The following is a 21,169-nucleotide window of genomic DNA, read 5'->3' as shown; positions in this document are numbered from 1 at the left end:
GTTCTTTCTCTTCTACATCATTTTGGTGGTCAATGACTGAAAACGGTGTACAGTCGTGGGAGGATGTTCTACATGACGTTGTCTCACTTGAGAATGCAAGTTATTGGACCTACAGGCGGTGAGTATTCATTCTGCCAGAACGTTGAAGCATCACTAGTTGCTGCGTTGAAAGGTTTGGTTACACATTTTTTGTTTGTTTTGCCTGCAGTCTTTTCCAGGAAGGAAGTATCACGCAGGTACTTTACATTATTTGACCATTCATTCATTGGCAAACCTGCTATGAAAAGGAACTTGCGGAGCATGTCTAATAAAACTTTGTTTGAACATTTGTTCCTGAAGAGAAGAAGCTTGTGGACACTGTACAACACTTCGTTTGGTAAATGACAGTAATGTGTTCCCTACCCCAGATGTCACATTGTGGGAGTGTTGTCACAAGCCTTACATTGGGGGTTTGTGTAATTGACTTTGCCATGTTTAAACTTGTTTTACAGATTTTTGCAGTGTTCCACATGTACATTACGTTTAACCCTTACGCGGGGTTGGTTTGTTGGGGTCTTATTCCACTACATTTGTTGCAAAGAGACATTTTCCTTGCGTGCGTAAGACACCTTGTGCCGCACGATCAGTTTTGATGCAGGGTCGGGTTCCTTGTGTGCGTAAGACACCCTGTGCCGCACGTTTTTTTTGTTGCAGGGTTTTGTCTTTGTGTGCCTCCTCGCACGGAGAGCTCCCTACACGGAGAGCATATACATTTTCACAGGTTGTCCCTTGTTAATGGTGGGGACAGGTCATTGGGTTTTTGTCCCTTTAGTCCATGCGACTTATCTCTCTACATGGAGAACATATACGTACTTTGTTGTCCCTTGGTCAAGTTGGGGGCAGGAAATTGGGTTTCAGTCCCTTTAGTCCACATCACTTGTCTCTACATTGAGAGTTGCCTCTACATTGAGAGTTGTCTCTACATTATGAGTTGTCTCTACATTGAGAGTTGCCTCTACATTGAGAGTTGTCTCTACATTATGAGTTGTCTCTACATTGAGAGTTGTCTCTACATTGAGAGTTGCCTCTACATTGAGAGTTGTCTCTACATTGAGAGTTGCCTCTACATTATGAGTTGTCTCTACATTGAGAGTTGTCTCTACATTGAGAGTTGCCTCTACATTGAGAGTTGTCTCTACATTGAGAGTTGCCTCTACATTGAGAGTTGTCTCTACATTGAGAGTTGTCTCTACATTGAGAGTTGTCTCTACATTGAGACTTGTCTCTACATTGAGAGTTGTCTCTACATTGAGAGTTGCCTCTACATTGAGAGTTGCCTCTACATTGAGAGTTGTCTCTACATTGAGAGTTGCCTCTACATTGAGAGTTGCCTCTACATTGAGAGTTGTCTCTACATTGAGAGTTGTCTCTACATTGAGAGTTGTCTCTACATTGAGAGTTGTCTCTACATTGAGACTTGTCTCTACATTGAGAGTTGTCTCTACATTGAGAGTTGTCTCTACATTGAGACTTGTCTCTACATTGAGAGTTGTCTCTACATTGAGAGTTGTCTCTACATTGAGAGTTGTCTCTACATTGAGAGTTGCCTCTACATTGAGAGTTGTCTCTACATTGAGAGTTGCCTCTACATTGAGAGTTGCCTCTACATTATGAGTTGTCTCTACATTGAGAGTTGTCTCTACATTGAGAGTTGTCTCTACATTGAGAGTTGTCTCTACATTGTTGTCCCTTGTTTAGTTGGGGGCAGGATATTGGGTTTTAGTCCCGTTGGTCTTCATGACTAGTCACCTTCGTGGAGAACTTATATGTTGACGCTTATTTTTCATTTTTAGAGGAGGGGGATGGGTATTCTGTATCCATCTTTCCTTCTTGTCTCTAGTTCCTTACCCTCTCGTGATGCGTTATTCCCGTCGTCCCTGTGTCTGGGCTTTTGACTCTTATTGTAATAGTTCATATGATGTGGGTGGTGTTTCCCTGTGGGCTATTTACTATTGCTGTATTTTTATGTTTATAGTTTATTGCATTAGTTTTGTTCTTTCTTATTTTCAAAAGGGAAGAGGTAATGTAGTATTCTGATGGTATGGTTTCTCTCCTATGTTATGGTGAGTGTTCTGAGTGGAATGTTGGTGTGTGGGCTATGAGTGGAACGCCTGGGTGACTGGATGAGTGATGTCAGTTGGTGAGAGGGGCTGGAGCAGCTAGCAGGCTGCTCCTGGTGGGGCTATTAATGATCACCTACAGGCTGTCCTACAGAACTCATATACCTGTTAATGTTGACCTGTCTACTTATCCGAATAAACCTACTTTAATTACAACTTACCAGCGTGTCATCATTACTACAGTCTCTTGACATCCACACAAGCCAACATGTTTCGTCGCTATGGCATATTTGCCTCAGACTTCATCATGCCTGTGTCTGAAAACCAGATATAGGCTTGTGGCTGGATGGAGAACTCTCCCGTCGGTCCTTGATGTGGTTTGGTTGTGACAATATTCCCTTTATTACACCTGAAGTGAATAGCAACTGATTCCTGATATTAGGACTAGAGCATGGGTACTCACATACATTTCTCGGGGGCTGCAAAATTTGATCTATGATGTGACCGAGGGCCACACTGATGCCAGCGGGGATGGGGGTGAAATGGGTGCCGGGGAAGCAAAGCATGTATATCTAGTGGCTGTCTTTACAAATGAAGGTGTTCCTAAAGTTAAGAACCTAGTTACCTCCTTTCTCTAACGGCAATTAACCTTTAAATAAGTGTTTGCTGTAGATGTAACTTTTTTTTCATGTTAGGGCTGAATCGAGTAAACGGCAGCCCAGTGCTGCTGCTGCCCAGTGGGTCGCATGTAAAGGTCAGGATGGCCGCATGCGGCCCCTGGGCCATACCTTGAGTATCACTGGACTAGATGAAACGTTACTGGAATAGCATCATCAACTTTATGAGCCCTGATGAAGTCAGAGGCAAATATACCATAGCGCCGAAACACATGTTGGCTTGTGCTGATGTCAAGAGACGTGGGCTTACAGATTGCAAGAAGTCCTTGGATCTGATTAAGAAACAGAAATAAAACAGTTCAGGAGCATTATCAGACTTTACTGTTGACTTTTGTCAAAACCTTTGAAAGTGCTCGAGGGTATTTGTAACTGTGGGACCTTGTAGTTTCTTAAAGGTAGTTAGGGGGCCTTCTTTCCTCCCAGAGCACCAGTCTTGTTTAAAGTTTTTTCTTTTCATCGGTGGAGGCTCGCCGAGGGAGTGCTGCGGGGCAGTGGGGCAGGGTGGGGGAGGGGCAGGGTGGGGGATTAGTGGATTCAGTGCGCTTTCTGCATCACCGAGTTGGCGATGCAGAAAGCGCAAGGTAAATATTTGTATTTATTTAATTACTTACCTTACTCCTGTCTGTCGTATGTCGGAGTCCACTACCCCCCCACCCTGCCCCTCTCCTGCCCCGCCCCACAGCCCCGCAGTACTCCCTCGGCGAGCCGCCACTGCGTGTGTGTGAAAAAATGAGTGAGAGCGAGTGAATGTGAGTGTGAAGGAGAATGTGATGTGATGCTTGCAAGTTTGTTGTTTACCCTCGCATTTTGAAGGTAATCAGCCGCGGCCCGTGCAGGTAAGAGCAGAGGGGCAGTGGGGCCAGTTTCCTTTGTCGATGGCAGTCGAATTCCCCCACCCACCCGGCCCCACTGCCCCACCGCTCTTACCTGCACGGGCTGTGGCTGAAGGTAATTATCATCTTATAGAAACACCCAGGGCAAGATACTGGTGCTGGAATACTGGAGGCAATTCCTAACATGAGAGAGATTTGTGACAAAATACTGTCACTGACACACAAGGGGTGATTATTGGCATAACGAGCACCAGTGGTAAAATACCGATACTGGAATACTAGCGGTAATTTATAGCATATGGTCACCGGTGGTGAAATACTGGTACTGGAGTACAAGCGGTAATTCATGACATGTGGGCACTAATGGTAAAATACCGCTACTGGAGTACCTGTGGTAATTCATAGCATATGGGCACCCATGGAAGAATACTGGCATACTTGCGGAAATTATTGGCACGTGGATGCCAGTAGCCAAGTGCTGGCACTAGCTCCCTGGAGGTAATGTTTATCATAAAGGTAGACAACCTGGCATATGGGAGGGAGGGTGGCGTCCATAACATGATGCTGGCCCTGACTTACTGCGCTCCTTGTTGACATAAGGGTCACCTATAGTGTATGGATGGCATGAACTGCAGAATTCTGGCACTAGCATGTTTTATGCCATCCTTGATATAAGGGGGCACCCTTAGCATGTGAGGCATCCATAATAAAATAAAGGCCCTAGCACAATGGAGGTCGTTTTTGACATATTGGAGAATCTATAGCACATTTAAAACAAGCATCGCGGCACCGGCGCTTTACTTTGAACATTAAAAGTAAAGCGCGGGTGCCGCGATTATAGCAAAAGTAAAGAAATAGATGTTTTTTTCTATTTCTTTACTTTTGCGAAAGTGAAAGTCATCACGGTTCTAATGACCCGTGAAAGACTGCTGGCTGCTGGCTGCGCGCGTGCACGCTCGCGTGAACGCAAGCGCTAGGCCAGCCAGCAGCACTTTGAAAACTCAGCTACAAAATGTCTCCGAGCAGCGCATGCGCGCTGACTCAGCGAGACCTAACAAAAAGATGGGGTCAACCACTGGGGAATGGCAAGTTTCATTGGCTTGGCATACAGAGGAAGGTATTTGAATATTTATTGTGTGCCCTTTCTGCGCCTATGGCATTTTATCAATTTTATGTGAAAATTATTCTTTAAAATGCACTTTTTCACCTCATTCTTTTCAAGCTTCTCTCGGGGGAGTAATCCCTCAGAAGTGGTCTGGTGTACACACTTCGCTCTCTCATATCGAGTCAAGGCAAGTCTTACGCCCCAGCGCTTTCAAAGATCAAGTCTGCACCATAGTATAGGTGGTATGCAAATAGAATTTTGTCTGTGGTATGTCGTTAGTACTAATCATGCAGTTATTATGAAACTAAAGCAATGCCAGTTGTTGTAATGGTAGGGTCATGAGACATGTCTTCCTCGGAAAACATCATGGCAGCTGGTCATATGATGTCACTTCCTGTGATGTCATTAAGGTCAAATGGTATGTGATGTTACATTCAAGAATTGGTGACTCCTTATCTGCCGATTCGATCCTTGAGGTCTTCGAGTCACGCGTTGTTTGCAGTGCCAGGGTTCAGGGCCGCTCTTTTGTCCACCCTGGTCCTAAATTGGTGAATTCTCTGCCTGCCAACCTTAGAACCTGCAATTCATTATTTGTCGTTCGCAAAAATTTGAAGACTTGGCTATTCTAGGTACTTGTCTTGGGACCCCATATATGCTTCTATCCTGAGCCGAGAAACCCCTCGGGGTAGCTGTGCGCATTACAAATCTCCAAATAATAAATAGATGTCACTTTCTCTACCTCTGGCGTTAGGCAAATCATCGTAACCTTAATTCTAAACCTAACTATTACCCAAGCCCCAACCTGGTTTTAGCAAAGTTTTGCACTTACCATAACATTGTTAAAAGCAGATTTTGCATATGATATGTCACGTGACTGCTCTCCTGCTTGGTCTGTCTCCACAGGAAGCTCGAAACCCTGGACCTGTCCCACAACCGCCTGGTCCACGTGCCCTCCTTCCTGCCCCGGGGCCTGCGCCAGCTCACGCTGCACCACAACCAGATCGAGCGCATCCCCGGGTACGTCTTCGCCCACATGAAGCCGGGTCTGGAGTTCCTGCACCTGTCACACAACCGTCTGCGGGACGACGGCATCCACGGCACCTCGTTCCTGGGCCTATACAAGTCTCTGGCCGAGCTCCTGCTGGACAACAACCTCCTGCACGCTGTGCCGCGGGGGCTCCTCAACCTCAAGGCGCTACAGGTGCTGCGTCTCAGCTTCAACAAGATCAGGTATGTGCAGCACTCTGCAAGCGCAGCCTCCGGCTACAGGGGTGGGTTGAGTAACAGTAGGGACTGCAGGCTTCTCACCCAGGAAACATGAACGTGGTGGGCGCTAAAAGTGCGCCTCAAGTCAAGAAAGGGGGGCATCTTCACAGCGCCTGGCGGTGCAGAGTAGCAAAGGTGACTTGTAGGCGCAGTTATGGGTTGCGCTTCTGTAGTGAGGGTTTGTGCTACCCGTGGGACTTCATGAAGCCCCCTGTGTGTACACATGTGTGTATGCATGGGCACCAATGTACACATATATGGAGAACATGAGTTTTCTTTGCCCATTAGCAGTACACCATGTGTTCATTAAAGGTTTACATCAATGTGCACTGGCTTGCCTCTCATGCACTTCCATCTATCACAGATCGGTGCACGTGCAACTACATAAAGGTGGGCGGGCCAACAAACTAACAGGGACAGTCGAGCCAAAGCCGAGCCGAGGGTCAGCTTTGGCGCTAAGTTCCGATGCTCGATACGAGCCTTGAAAGTGTTTGGCGTGTACATCATGCAACAAACATCATAAAAGATATGATACCCTTCAATGGCTTCGATAAGGTCTGCTGACAGGTCGTGCTCTCGGCGTGCCTCCTGAATTTCAAATCCACAATATTGAGGGCAGAAAATCGATAATAAACTATCGACAGGTAAGAAAGTCTAGATTTTCTATGCCTAACTACATATATCTGTATCTATGGGGTACATATATCGTTCAGATACCCTGATATGCAATAAATCTATACGTTCCGTTATGCACTTATCTTCTGATATTGTGTCCCTTGATAGGCTGTCCTCGATACTATTGTGCCACAATATTGTTGGTGTCGACCTTTAGCGGTACAGTCGGTGCTCTCCAGCAGAAATGCTGCATCTAAATATCGAACATGAGGGCGACAAGCTTGTAATTTTTCTCTTATAGCTTCATGCCCATGTCTAGCCAGGTGATTGAGCCAAAAGAGGGAATCAACCTTACATTTTTCTAAGGTGACGGGTGCAAGTAACAAGTGAGAAACATATTGTACTGACTTAGAATTCTCGAGGAAGGCCAAGGTGTCCACATTTGGGGTGGGCGGTAAAGTCTGCTCCTCCAGCATAGCCTGCGGAGCTTTGCACACTCCACACTCTTCTTTGAGCATGGAGTTTCAGAAAAACTGCCAACCGCTACATTGCATAGTTTTTTCTTGCCAAGGGTAAGTTGACGAGCGTGAGCAAGAAAATCAAGCGCTAGACCACCTCAATATTTCTGAAAGCGGGCAGTCGCGGTAGGCCGCTTTTGCTCGTTTTGAGAAAGCTGCCGCTCGTGGTGAGAAAGCTGCCGCTCGTGGTGAGAAAGCTGCCGCTCGTGGTGAGAATGCTACACTGGACTAGAAAATCCACTTGAGCGTCAGAAAGAAGCAGCGTCCTGTGGTGCGCGGTGTGGTGCAGTTCGTGCTGATTTTACAGCGTGGGCCAAGCTCCCAGTGCTAAAAGTCAGCGTGAGCAGCACGACGTACCACAACTCTGCTGCTCGAGGAATCTCCCGGAGTTTTTAGGTAACTCCGCAGAGTGAAAGTCTGCGAGTTACGTCCACCCCCAGTCCAAATCTCTTTTTAGTCCTTAGGAAAAGATGAATGGTGATTCTGGGGGAGCATTTGCGATGTTAGCTGGAATTTAGAGAAAAAGAATGTCCATCAGAGGGTCATGTACTGAGCGTCTGGCGCGTGTAGAGGCACTGATATCCCGGCACAGGGCAGAGTTACTGTGAGCCTGACACAGGGTCATGTACTGAGAATCCGCCACAGGGTAGAGGTACTGAGAGCCAAGCACAGTGTCAGGCACTGATAGTCCTGCTAAGGGGCACCTACTTGGAACCATTGATAGGGCCATGTACTGAGAGCCCCGCCCAGGGTCAGGTACTGAGAACACATCACAGAGTCATGAAGTGAGAGACCATCACAGGGTCCTTTGCACCCAGCACAGTACCACACACTGAGAGCCCATCACCGGGTCAGGCACTGAGAGCCCATCACAGGTTCATTTGAATCCAGCACAGTCTCACGTGCCGAGAGCCCATCACCGGGTCAGAAGCTGAGAGCCCATCACAGGGTCAGGCTCTGAGAGACCATCACAAGGTCAGGCACTGAGAGACCATCACAGGGTCAGGCACTGAGAGACCATCACAGGGTCAGGCACTGAGAGATCATCACAGGGACAGGCACTGAGAGATCATCGCAGGGTCAGGCACTGAGAGACCATCACAAGGTCATTTGAACCCAGCACAGTGTCACGTGCTGAGAGCCCATCACCAGGTCAGAAGCTGTGAGCCCATCTCAGGGTGAGGCACTGAGAGACCATCACAGGTTCAGGCACTGAGAGACAATCACAAGGTCAGGTACTGAGAGATCATCGCAGGGTCACACGCTGAGAGCCCATCGCAGGGTCACGCACTGAGAGTGCAGTACAGCAGGGCCAAGTACTGAAAAGCCTGACTTGAGGTTATTTTCTTCTGCTGTGATCAGAACAGACTACTCATTGCTTGTCTTTTGTTTCCCTTCCAAGGTACGTGCCCCTCAACTCCATCTGTGACATGCGTGTGCCCGAGGACTCCAACCTCATCTCTGTCCACTTGGAGAACAACCTAATCGACCGACACCTCATTCCACCCATGGCCTTCTCCTGCATCAAGACGTACTACAGCGTGGTCCTGCGCCCACAGCAGAATGAAGACGAGGAGTACTAGCAGGTTCTACCAGCGGGCAGAGGGTCCGCCGCCCACCTCTCAGCCCTTCATCACAGGGTGTCCAAATGAATCCAGGGCTCTGCTGACCACGATGCCAGCCTGGGCTTTACTCTTGCAAACAATTGTCATCAAACTCTTTTGTTCAATGTGTTCAATTTTAGTGAACCAAGACTACAATTCCCAGAGTTCCTGGAGTGGAAGCCTGGTGTCCCAGTGAAACCGAAACCGTGGTCCACATATCTCATCTCCCTCCGCCGCTTGAAGACACATTTCCCAACTTCGAAAGCACCTTTAGGCGAACATCTGGCCTTCATCTCACTCATAGGTCTCTCTTCCTCTTTCTCACCACCTATCCCATTTCAGAGAGCTCAAGAGTTGAGAATTCGTATGAATGAAAATTAATTGGCATACTTGACAAACGCCACAGGAAGTGATGTCACAGAAACTTTGATTTGGGTGATAACACAAATAGCGACCAGTGAAATATTACAAAAATAATACAAAAGCAAAGTAAACGAATTAAAAAACAGCAAAACATCTCAAACGTAGAGTCAGGGCTTCCTGAAGTGGGGTAGCACAATTCCAGGACAGCTCTTGCCAGCACATCAAGGGGTATGTGGGGGGCCTTCAGGGGGGTGTGCAGCTCCCAGGAGCTGCTCTGCGCCCAGAAGACTATGGAAAGGAGCTGCATTGAGAGCGTGGTCTCTTTCCCCTTGTACCATATATTGTGATGTATTGTAATTGCATTTGTATAGCGTTTACTACCCCTGACGAGGCGGCGAAGCGTTTTTTCAGACATTTAGCCGGCGTGTTGTGTGTGAGACTCAACCCACCGTCCCAATGTGTGAGTCTCACTCCCTTGAAGTCTCTGCAGTTTCCCACTTTTACTTCTCGACTCTGGGCCTTGGAGTGGGCTCTCAGGTGTGCAGAGGGATGAGCTGCTGAGGGGACTCCCCTGGCAGCAGCAGCTGCTGGTGGTGGGTGGAGATAGGAGGATCTGTGACGTCATTACTCGGCCAGGCAGTTTGGTACCCTATATACCACCTTTTTTAAAGTTATACGACACATTGTAAAACATCCTACAAGAGCAGGCATCCTTGATCCAAGGGTGTCTTCATGGTAAGAAGGAACCATTAGGAGCATCTACCCTTTACTGAGAAGCTCTCTTTGAAGGTGACCGAAGTATCACAACATATTCTCACCCGATGCTTTAAGTTATTTCTGTTTTAAGTACATCTCCCGCAGCGTCCACCCAGCCCACCCCCTGTAGCAGTATTTTCTTTTGCATGATGCTCCTGACCTCATCTCCCTGCAGTACTAGCCTGTCCTACAAGTACTTTCTTTTGTGTGATGCTCCTGACCTCATCTCCCTATAGTACTAGCCTGTCCTACAAGTACTTTCTTTTGTGTGATGCTCCTGACCTCATCTCCCTGCAGTACTAGCCTGTCCTACAAGTACTTTCTTTTGTTTGATGCTCCTGACCTCATCTCCCTACAGTACTAGCCTGTCCTACAAGTACTTTCTTTTGTGTGATGCTCCTGACCTCATCTCCCTATAGTACTAGCCTGTCCTACAAGTACTTTCTTTTGTGTGATGCTCCTGACCTCATCTCCCTGCAGTACTAGCCTGTCCTACAAGTACTTTCTTTTGTTTGATGCTCCTGACCTCATCTCCCTGCAGTACTAGCCTGTCCTACTAGTACTTTCTTTTGTTTGATGCTCCTGACCTCATCTCCCCATAGTACTAGCCTGTCCTACAAGTTCTTTCTTTTGTGTGATGCTCCTGACCTCATCCCCCTTGCAATACTAGTCTGTCCTACAAGTACTTTCTTTTGTGTGATGCTCCTGACCTCACCTCCCTGCAGTACTAGCCTGTCCTACTAGTACTTTCTTTTGTTTGATGCTCCTGAGCTCATCTCACTGCAGTACTAGTCTGTCCTACAAGTACTTTCTTTTGTGTGATGCTCCTGAGCTCATCTCCCTGCAGTACTAGCCTGTCCTACAAGTACTTTCTTTTCTGTGATGTTCCTGACCTCATCTCCCTATAGTACTAGCCTGTCCTACAAGTACTTTCTTTTGTGTGATGCTCCTGACCTCATCTCCCTATAGTACTAGCCTGTCCTACAAGTACTTTCTTTTGTGTGATGCTCCTGACCTCATCTCCCTGCAGTACTAGTCTGTCCTACAAGTACTTTCTTTTGTATGATGCTCCTGACCTCATCTCCCTGCAGTACTAGTCTGTCCTACAAGTACTTTCTTTTGTGTGATGCTCCTGACCTCATCTCCCTATAGTACTAGCCTGTCCTACAAGTACTTTCTTTTCTGTGATGTTCCTGACCTCATCTCCCTGCAGTACTAGTCTGTCCTACAAGTACTTTCTTTTGTATGATGCTCCTGACCTCATCTCCCTGCAGTACTAGTCTGTCCTACAAGTACTTTCTTTTGTGTGATGCTCCTGAGCTCATCTCCCTGCAGTACTAGCCTGTCCTACAAGTACTTTCTTTTGTTTGATGCTCCTGACCTCATCTCCCTGCAGTACTAGCCTGTCCTACAAATACTTTCTTTTGTTTGATGCTCCTGACCTCATCTCCCTACAGTACTAGCCTGTCCTACAAGTACTTTCTTTTGTTTGATGCTCCTGACCTCATCTCCCTGCAGTACTAGTCTGTCCTACAAGTACTTTCTTTTGTTTGATGCGCCTGACCTCATCTCCCTGCAGTACTAGTCTGTCCTACAAGTACTTTCTTTTGTTTGATGCTCCTGACCTCATCTCCCTATAGTACTAGCCTGTCCTACAAGTACTTTCTTTTGTGTGATGCTCCTGACCTCATCTCCCTGCAGTACTAGCCTGTCCTACAAGTACTTTCTTTTGTGTGATGCTCCTGACCTCATCTCCCTGCAGTACTAGTCTGTCCTACAAGTACTTTCTTTTGTGTGATGCTCCTGACCTCATCTCCCTGCAGTACTAGCCTGTCCTACAAGTACTTTCTTTTGTTTGATGCTCCTGACCTCATCTCCCTGCAGCACCAGCCTGTCTTTGAAGTATCTTCTTTTATGTGATGCTTTTGAGCGCATAGCCATGCAGCACCAGCCTTTCTTTCCTGTAACAGTATTCTCTTTCATGGGACGCTCTTGAGCCTGTACTCCTTTTAGCAGTATGTTTGAGGCATGTGAGCTGTAGATCACATGCTTTGCATACTCCTGCCATCTAGTGTGGGGTCCGGATGTTTGCAAGTTGTTTTTCTTCAAATAAGTCTTTCCTAGTCATGAGTTAAGGTGAATCTTCCTTTCGGTGATAGGGCGCATGGGCATCGACTCCATTGTTTGATTGTTTTCTTTCCGCCATTGGGTTCGGACGTGTATTGCTGCACTCCGGTTCGAAACCACCCTTCGGTGTGCAATCCACTGTACCCTCGACAGTGTTGTTACTATACACGTTTCCCTCTCACTGTGTATCTATTTGAACGAGAAAGCTTCCATCTTCGGTCAAAAACCTTGTGGGCGGCCTTCAGGGACTAGCAGCATCGGTCCAGCCTTCTGCCGATGGAACGGACTCCACTTCAATTCTGTCTTTGATGCCACCCGAAGTACCTTCGCACCGATCTACACCAAGTCTGCACCTTTTGCCTCTCACCGGAGCACAAGGAAGAACATTGAGAGGCTTGTCAGTCGCTTCGATCGAAAAAGACCCTTCAGGATCGTCAGGCTCAACGACAAGAAATGCAGGGCCAAAGCACTCAACATACTCCGGATATCTTCAGAGAAGAATTCGAACATGAAGATGCAACTGCTGCGGAAGAAGAGGGGGACTTTTCCATCCCAGAATCGGATTCCGACTTAGAAATCGAATTGGAGTCGGACAACACTCCAGCGGGACAGGGTGCAGTGAGTACTAAAGCCCCCTTACCACATAAACTCTCTTCCACTAAACATAAGGTTTCAGCACCACCTCTGCCTTCAGGTCTTGGTCAGCACTGAGACGATGTTTCCGACGCCCCGCCCTCAGGCCCGGCACCGAAACAAAAAGCCAAGCCTTCCAGCTCTGGATCGAGTCGAGATAAATCGTCTATGGATCCAAAACATTCCACTCCAAAAGACAAATCTGCTTCGGAGCTGTAATCTTCTGCTTTGAAACACGTCTGCTTCGGAACCAAAACCTTCCTCTTCAAAGGGTAAAAGGGACACATCCAGTTTGGCACCGGAAACCTCAGAGCCGAAATCAAAACAAGATCTCCCAGATACCCTGGATCCAATCTTGGATGTCATAAATGACAGATTAGCTCCAAAACAGAAAACGCTATACACCAACCCAGATATGGGACACATTTTAGCTAAAACTCCTTTAAAAAGGAAAGTTAGTTCAGAGGACACTGGATGTATGATTCCTCTTCAGAAGAAGAAGGACATTTCTACAAGTCCTATCCACCCTACTTTGCCATCCCCTGCACCTCCACCATCTTCACCATGACAACAACTGCCAGCCCCTGATCTATTACACACAACACCACAGGGTCTCCCCATACACAGCCTGGTTTAGGAGATGATGATGACAACATTCCTTTACCAACAGATTTATGGGATGATTATAATATTGATCCACCCATGGATAATTATCCGGATTTATACCCTGCAAAACCTTCACTTCCAGATGATAACGTTTCTTTTCAAGAGCTGATCTCAAGCGCAGCAGCTTATCATGGAGTTACACTGCGCAAAGAGGCTTTGGATGACGACTTTTTATTTGAGACGTTAGGGTCCTCACACAGGACTAGTCAGAGTCTCCCTATGTTGAAGGCATGATGAGGCATGCAGATGAGATTTTTAAGGACCCTGTTAGTGTCCGTATTTTAACACCCAGGGTTGACAAGAAATACAAACCATCCCCATCTGATCCTGTTCTTATTAAAGGACATCTACCCTTAGACTCACCGGCAGTTTCTAATGTTAGTAAAAGAGCAAACTCACAGTCCACTGGTGATGCGCCTCCTCTGGATAAAGAGTCTAAATTAATTGACGCATCCGGTAAAAGGGTGGCTGCTCAAGTCGCTATCCACTGGCGCATTGCCAACATGCAGGGCCTACTAGCAGGGCACACTGGGACGAGATGGAAGGGCTCCTTCAATACCTCCCAGAAGAGCACAAGAAAAAGGCACAAGAACTAGTGCAAGAAGGAAAACTTATAGCTAATTCTTCTATTAGATGTGCTCTAGAAGCTGCTGACAGTGCAGCCAGAGAAGTTAACACCAGCATTCTCTTACGTCGGCATGCCTGGCTTCAGGTTTTAAACCTGAAGTCCAGCAGTTTATTTTAAATACCCCCTTTAACAAGCAACATATTTTCGGACCTCAAGTTGATGAGGCTTTAGAAAGATTTAAAAAGACACGGACGTGGCGAAATCCATGGGGGCGCTTCAGTCTCCATCAAGCACAGGCTCCTTTCGCTTCTCATTTTGCAGGGGACGGTCCAAAAGTACATGCGCTGCTCTTGCCATGGACAGAACCTTTTGGAATCGATTCAGCCAAAGCTGAATGCACGCGCGTCCAGATGGACAAACATGGCTGCTCTCGCCATCCGCAAAACTAAACATGCACGCATAGGGACAAAAAAATGCATGAGCATGTGGACAGCCCAACGCCATCTTTGACACGCACGTGCATTTTTTTGTCCATATGCATGCTTTCGTGTTTCCTCCCTCCCCCCGTCGGCCCCTAGGTTCCGGCACACGCACGTAATGCTTTTTTTCTCGTGGAAGTGTGATGTTAAGTATTTCGCCGCTTCGCTGTGTTTCCTAATTTGACCTAACATGGCCCATTGTCTGACCCCCATGTCACCGCATCTATACAATGTGTATTAGGATATAAGCCCCCGTCACCGTATCTGCCCCCACAAACCATGATCTCACTCAAGTGTCTCCCTGAAACGCTTTTATATGTGTCAGCCCCATTAGTCTATTACGGGACCCTTATATGCCCTTACTCAGGGGACCACGTCCTTCTGGTAGCCCCCCGCGCCACCACATACCCACACCACCGACCGACCCCCGGCCCTGTGCTCACTGAGCCGCTCTCTGGCCGCATGATGCTCACACGCCCCCTTTCTGCTCACAGCACACCTGCAGCTCGTGTTCCCATATAAACATGTTTACGGCCCTGGTGTGTCATATCTGTTCTGCATATGTCCCATTATCTGCCATCCATCCTTTCACGCATTCACCCATCCATCCATCCATCCATCCGTCCTTCCGTCCGTCCGTCCGTCCATCCATCCACCCACGCATCCATCCATCCTTCCACGCATCCATACATCATCCGTCCTTCCTTCCATCCTTCCATCCATCCATCCATCCATCCATCCATCCATCCATCCATCCATCCATCCATCCATCCATCCATCCATCCATCCATCCATCCATCCATCCATCCATCCACCCACCCATCCATCCATCCATCCATCCATCCATCCATCCATCCAAGCATCCTTCCACGCATCCATGCATCCACGTACCTATGTACGCATGTGCCCTGAGCTGAACATATGGACTCCATGCGTCCTGTTAGCAGGTCACCTTATGCCTCCTTCTATAACCCGCACTGGTCCTTGCGTCTGCCTTGTGTCCCCTTGCGCAGCCCTCTTTCTCCTTTAAGGTCCTCTATATGGCCTCCTCTCTCTGCTTCGTATGCCCCCTTTAGTTTCTCCTCTGCTCCATCATCTGTGCCCCCAGATGTATCGTTTCTTGGCACTCTGTCTCTAGTGAGCCCCCCTTGTCACAACCAAACGCATGTTTCATTTTTGCAAAGCTCCTGCATCGCCATCACTTGCACGCTAAACATATTCCTGATGCCCACCCACCCCCCATATGTGGTTGTAGGGGGCGTGTGTAGTAGGGGGCAGCCAGCATGATAGAGAATCGTCTGGAGAAAGTCTGCTAGCCCAGGGCTAGTAACATGCATAATGGACGAACGAAGATGTCCCGTTCAGTGGAAGGGAATGTTAATGGCGTTTTACATGTTATGGTTATACAATGGCTATGGCGGCTAGTATAGCGCTTACATAGCCTGAGAGCTGTTCTGGGGGCCATTAGCGCTGGCCCAGGGAAGCAGGCGCTATATAAATACAATTATAGTGTATCCCTGTCTGACCCCTAAGGCTGGGGTGTCTCGGGGTTTATTTCATCCGGCCTCGCACGCACTGCTCAAGCTTGTCTCTTGCAGATGTATCCTCTCTCGCGCTGCTGAACAAGCGCCTAGAGGCCAACTCCTCCTGTCCATTGCACACCCAGCTCTCCAGCGTGCCCTGGCTCTGGGCGAGCTAACGCCAAACCGCTTCCGTGCCATTTCCAGCTGCGAAATGGCTTTGGATGCTGAAGCGTGGTGAAATCTTAATCCGCGCGGCGCCTCGTGGGAAATGCGAGTGGAAACGACCCCTGTCGAGGTTATTGCTGCGCAGCGCTAGACAGCGGGGCCGGAGTGTGGGGCGTACAACGCGAGCAGACTGCACAATGCTGCACACTTCATCGCGCGCCACAAGCCACTCAACTGTTTATGCATACGTTTGTGTTGGCGTTTTACTTGTATGCATGTAGGCGGTGCTTGTATAGTGCTGACATAGACAAAACTCATCGCAACGCTATAAAAGGTCCTCTACTACCACAATAATAGACCGAATAATGTCTTGCTGTTGCAGGAGAGTGTGGTTTTGAGAACAACTTTGGTCAATTGTTCGCTTTTCTTTCTTTGGAATCTGAAACATTTATTTTTCCTACCAATTTCAAATCGGAGTTTACATAAATGTGTGTTTTCGTTTTTAATAAATGGTAAGGTAGAGGCACAACGTATAGCAAACAGCAGATCTTTCTATTTCTGGGCGACGTTCTTTGCAGTCCCTTCCTATGAGTCTCGGTTGGGGCTTGGGGGCGGGAGTGAGTGATAGATTGTAAAATAAAACAAGCATTGAAAATGCAATAGGTCTCGCCTTTGATTAAGTTAAAGCTATTTGCTTTGCTAATGGTATTGTATAGCAAAGCAAATTGCTTTAACTTAATTAAAGGCGAGACCTATTGCATTTTTACTGCTTGTTTCAGTTAGCCTCTTACTTAGCCCTTTTCTTTCCGTTGACTGGATGACACTTTCACTTTGCACTACTGTTCAAGCAGGAGTATCAGCTATACAGCTATCAGCGGCCATCTTGAAACTGGAAGATTCTGTATCAAGATGGCCTCCACATTCGGGAACAATTATAGCTGTTGGGGCTGCTGCAGGAGGGACAGCCTGAAGAAACGGGGTTCCTGCAACACCAGGAAAGACTGCAGTGTTTACCCCGGGCAGCTGAATGAGGGGCGGAACATTTGGCGAGACCTTAAAACAATGCAAACTGTTTTTAGGAGGATTCTCACAACTACACCTTTGTGCTGACCCACTATGTGAGCATTGCAGTCAACAAGCAATGGGTGGAGGGAGGCCCAAGACAAGCAGCAGAAAAGGATAAAAAATAAAGTCTTACTTGAAGCATAATCTGCACAAGATTTTAAGACACTATAATTGTCAGGTCTTATTTTTTAATAAAATCATTTGTTTTGCATTTTGTATGCAGCATTTTTTGTACATAAAATGAAAAATAATGCATGTCGAATTTATTGTAAATTTGCACACTTGGCTAAATAATATTTCAAGTAAAATTAGGTTTAGAATGCATAATGTATTGCGTTTAGTAGCGGTAGGTTTTCTTTTCAGGATGGCTTCTGCATTCACCAAATTGTTCCTGCCGGCTACTGCTGCTCCTGAAAACAATGCAAGTGCTCCCTCGGAGGAAAGACACACCAGGCAGGCAGCAGCATAACAGTGAGAGAATAACACACCTAGCAAGCAGCAGCATAACGGTGAGAGAGTACACACCTGGCAAGCAGCATCATGACGGTGAGAGAGAATAACACACCGAGCAGCATATCGACGAGAGAATAACACACCTACCAAGCAGCAGCATGACGGTGAGATAATAATACACCTAGCAAGCAGCAGCATATTGGTGAGAGAATAACACACCTAGCAAGCAGCAGCATAACGGTCAGAGAGAACACACCTAGCAAGCAGCATCATAACGGTGAGAGAGTACACATTTAGCAAGCAGCAGCATAACGGCGAGAGAATAATACACCTAGCAAGCAGCAGAAAACGGTGAGAGAGTATAGTATCGTCATTGGCATCCTTCTGTACACCCCTCCAACCATATATGCATTTCCCAAGAATAAACACACAACACAGACTGCTTGTTTGGGTACAATTGCTGCAGGTTTATTACATACGCCGTTATGTAATATGTGGGTTATCTTACGGGCGATCCAAGGGCAGGCAACCAACTGGGCCGCCTGCCCGCCTGATGAGCCAGGCAGCACTGGGGCGAACCCCGCCTTTGCTGCCCTACTAGAGATCCTCTTCATGGATCACGTGACCGTTGGTAACTTCTTACTCATGCCCCTTCCAGGGCGGAGCGTTGCATAGCAAGCCCCCCCGGTTGTTCAGGCCCACAACCGCCCGAAGGACTAGCGGGGCACTGACACGGCTCGCAGGACCCTCCCATGAGGCACCTCGGATTTGGCTCTGGCACCCCCTATGGTGCCACGCAGAGGTATCCTTGGTATCGGCCTGCTTCAGATCGCCCTGTAACTCCGCCAGGGCCCCCACCACAGCTATAGTCTACCTGCAACCTCTCATCTCTAGCACCTCGCTTAAGTCTAGAAGAAAAAGGTCCATGCCTACTGGCGATAAGTGAACTCCATCGTCCTCAAAGTACTCCTTCACATTCTCTTGGATCATCTCGTGTCTGATGAAGCCCAGGCCACTCTGGTCAGTGAACTTGCACATTGCCCCATTGAGTCGCTTCCGGGAATGCTCAACCACCTCGCATGATTTGGCCTCTCGCCAAGTTCTGCGTGGAATCATCTCTGACCAGAGAACATCGTACTGCCCTAAGCGCTTGCAGATCTCACCTAAGTCGCTTTTCATGGCCTGCAGGAGAAGCCTTCTACCCAGAGCAATGAGGTAATTCCCCCCCCCCCCCAGGTGATTCACTAAAATTTTGAGTGGAGCCCCCCGCGCTGCCAGTCTCTGCTCCAATTTGTTCCTGAGCCAGCTCCATCTCATGCCAGGGAAACCCATCCAATCAAACTGTGTCTGTGGGAAGTGCCGCATCCAGTTCCGTTGCGACGCCCACTGAGCCCCCCTGGAGATACATGAATGCCCAATCACCCATACCGGAAGCCCTAGTAAAACAAGAGACACGGTTTACACTCTCTAATCATTTAATAACTTGTCAAAACACGCAAAATAAGACAATAACCGCTGCAATACACTGCAAACAATAAGTAATAAGGTACATCAAGGGCGAAAGTATCGTTTGTAACAATCCGACTCCCACCGCCCCACCTTCTTCACACTCCCGGGCTCCAATCCCACCTTAAAAGATGCCATGGCCGCCCCTATCCTGAATGAGTGGCTAGAGTATCTCTTATCTGGCTGGGCCAAGCCTGCCCTGGATAGGCTAGCCCTAATGATTCTTTCCATCTGATACCTGGTCAGGGGGCACTGGTCCACATGCATCAGTAGATAGCCGGGGGCAGGGGGGCGGCACACGAGATATTCCCTGACCTAGTGGACCGGGCAGAACCTAGGGTCCCCGAGTGGCCTGAGCACCACATCAACACCCTGCCCAGCCTGGTCTGTCTTGGACCTCCGGAGGCGGATGGACAGGGAATCAGTGAGGGACAAGTCTAGGATGCCTAAGGCATCACCCGAACTGTCGGTCTTGGACCTGGCAACCAGTTCACTAATCCGGAAGGCGCCAAAGAAAGCCAAACAGAAAGCTGCCGCGAAGAGGGAGCCTCATACTTATAGTAGGTGACCCCGTCAAGGACACCCAGCATGCCCATGAGGATGTTGAAATCGATGGGGGCCCAATTATCTGGGGCCCTGGGCTCATCCCTAGCCCACCCCTTGAGAGCTGCCCTTATGGCAAAAGATTTAGCTGGGTCTAACCCCCCAGACAGCTTGGCGTCGGGGCTCATGGCCGCCAGGTGGCCGCACACCCAGGAGTGGCTCTTCCCCTGCTCCCTGGCCCACACCACAAAGGCCCGTACTCTGCCCTCAATTGGTGCAGAAGAAATACCCAAGGTGTGAGACACAGATCTGAAGGTGGCCAGGTGTGCCCCATAGCGCTTCCTAGTACCTGGAGCCAGTGCTCTCTCCCCCATAGTTCTCAGTCGTTGGTCCACTGCAGGATCCTCCAGAGGTGCGCCGGTAAGGGTGTCATCTGTGCTCTCGCCCGCGGCCAGGCCTCCCTGAAGCGGAGCCACTGAAAACGAGAAAGAGCATCAGCTGCCACGTTCTTTACCCCTTCAATGTGCCTATCCCTGCATTCCACATTACAGCGCAGGCAAGCCCTGACCAGCTCCCTCAGCAGGCAGAGGACCAACTGGCACCTGGCTTTTGCCCATTGATGGCCTGGACTACCGCCATGTTGTGCGACTAGAATAGGACCTTCCTGCCTGACAGGGTCTCCGGCCAGAGGTGTAATGCAATGACGATGGGGAAGAGCTCCAGTACAGTGATGTTCGCAGTGATGTTGCGCCTGCGCCAAGCATTGGGCCACCCCTGAGCACACCAGTCCTCGCCTAGGATGGCCCCAAAGCCCTCCATACCCGAAGCATCCGTGAATAGGCACAGCTCCTGACTATCCACCCAGGGTTCCCGCCAGATCACCGTCCCGTTGAACTGCGAGAGGAAGTCCCCCACATGGTGAGGTCATGCTTTAAACCTGACCCCAGACGGACCCAGTGGTGCTTCTTCTTAACCTTTGATGTGGCCCTTGCCAGTCTCCAAGCAAACACCCTCCCAACAGGGATAACCTTCGCTGCAAAGTTGAGTTTGCCCAAGAGGCATTGGATGTCACCCAGAGTGGCTTTGTCTTTCCCCAGCAATGCCTGAATGTCCTGACGCAGCACCTGTACCTTGTCCGCAGGGAGTCTGGACTCACCCTTGACCGTGTCCAACTCGATGCCTAAAAAAGTCAGTACTTGCGCCGGACCCTCAGTCTTGCCAGGTGCTAACGGCACCCCCAGGTGTTTTGCCAAGTCTTGAAAGCACTGCAGGGCTCTCATGCACTCCTGCGTGTCAGCCCCCCGATAAACAGGAAGTCATCAAGGTAGTGGGTCACTCCCTCAACCTCGAACCTACTCATTAGCACCCATTGCAGGAACGAGCTGAACGCCTCGAAGTATGCACAAGACACTGAGCAACCCATGGGCATACACTTGTCAAAGAAGACTTTGCCCTGCCACTTGAAACCCAGGAGGTGTTGACTGTCAGGGTGGACCAGTAGCAGTCGGAAAGCCAACTCAATGTCTGACTTTGCCAACCAAGCTCCCTTGCCCGCCCTCCTGACCATGTCCACCGCCAGGTCCAGGGAGCAGTAGGACACAGAAC

At 48.6% G+C, this 21,169-nt stretch overlaps 1 protein-coding gene across 2 annotated transcripts in view; it reads left to right on the top strand.

Annotated features, from left to right (window-relative positions):
* Positions 1-17,273, top strand: part of LOC146797147 (extracellular matrix protein 2-like) — a 191,183-nt gene extending 173,910 nt beyond the window's left edge. For both annotated transcript variants that reach the window (XM_085629823.1, XM_085629822.1), the window contains 2 exons: positions 5,618-5,944; positions 8,516-17,273. In XM_085629823.1, the coding sequence (XP_085485949.1) occupies positions 5,618-5,944; positions 8,516-8,696 (508 nt within the window). In that variant the 3' untranslated portion in view covers positions 8,697-17,273. The remainder of the gene's footprint in view (positions 1-5,617; positions 5,945-8,515) is intronic.
* Positions 17,274-21,169: the final 3,896 nt, after the last annotated feature.

This window comes from Triturus cristatus, chromosome 10 (assembly GCF_964204655.1).
Source record: "Triturus cristatus chromosome 10, aTriCri1.1, whole genome shotgun sequence".
Taxonomy (NCBI): domain Eukaryota; kingdom Metazoa; phylum Chordata; class Amphibia; order Caudata; family Salamandridae; genus Triturus; species Triturus cristatus.
The sequence above is the reverse complement of the archived record's forward strand: the minus strand, read 5'-3'. Positions and strand labels throughout refer to the sequence as shown.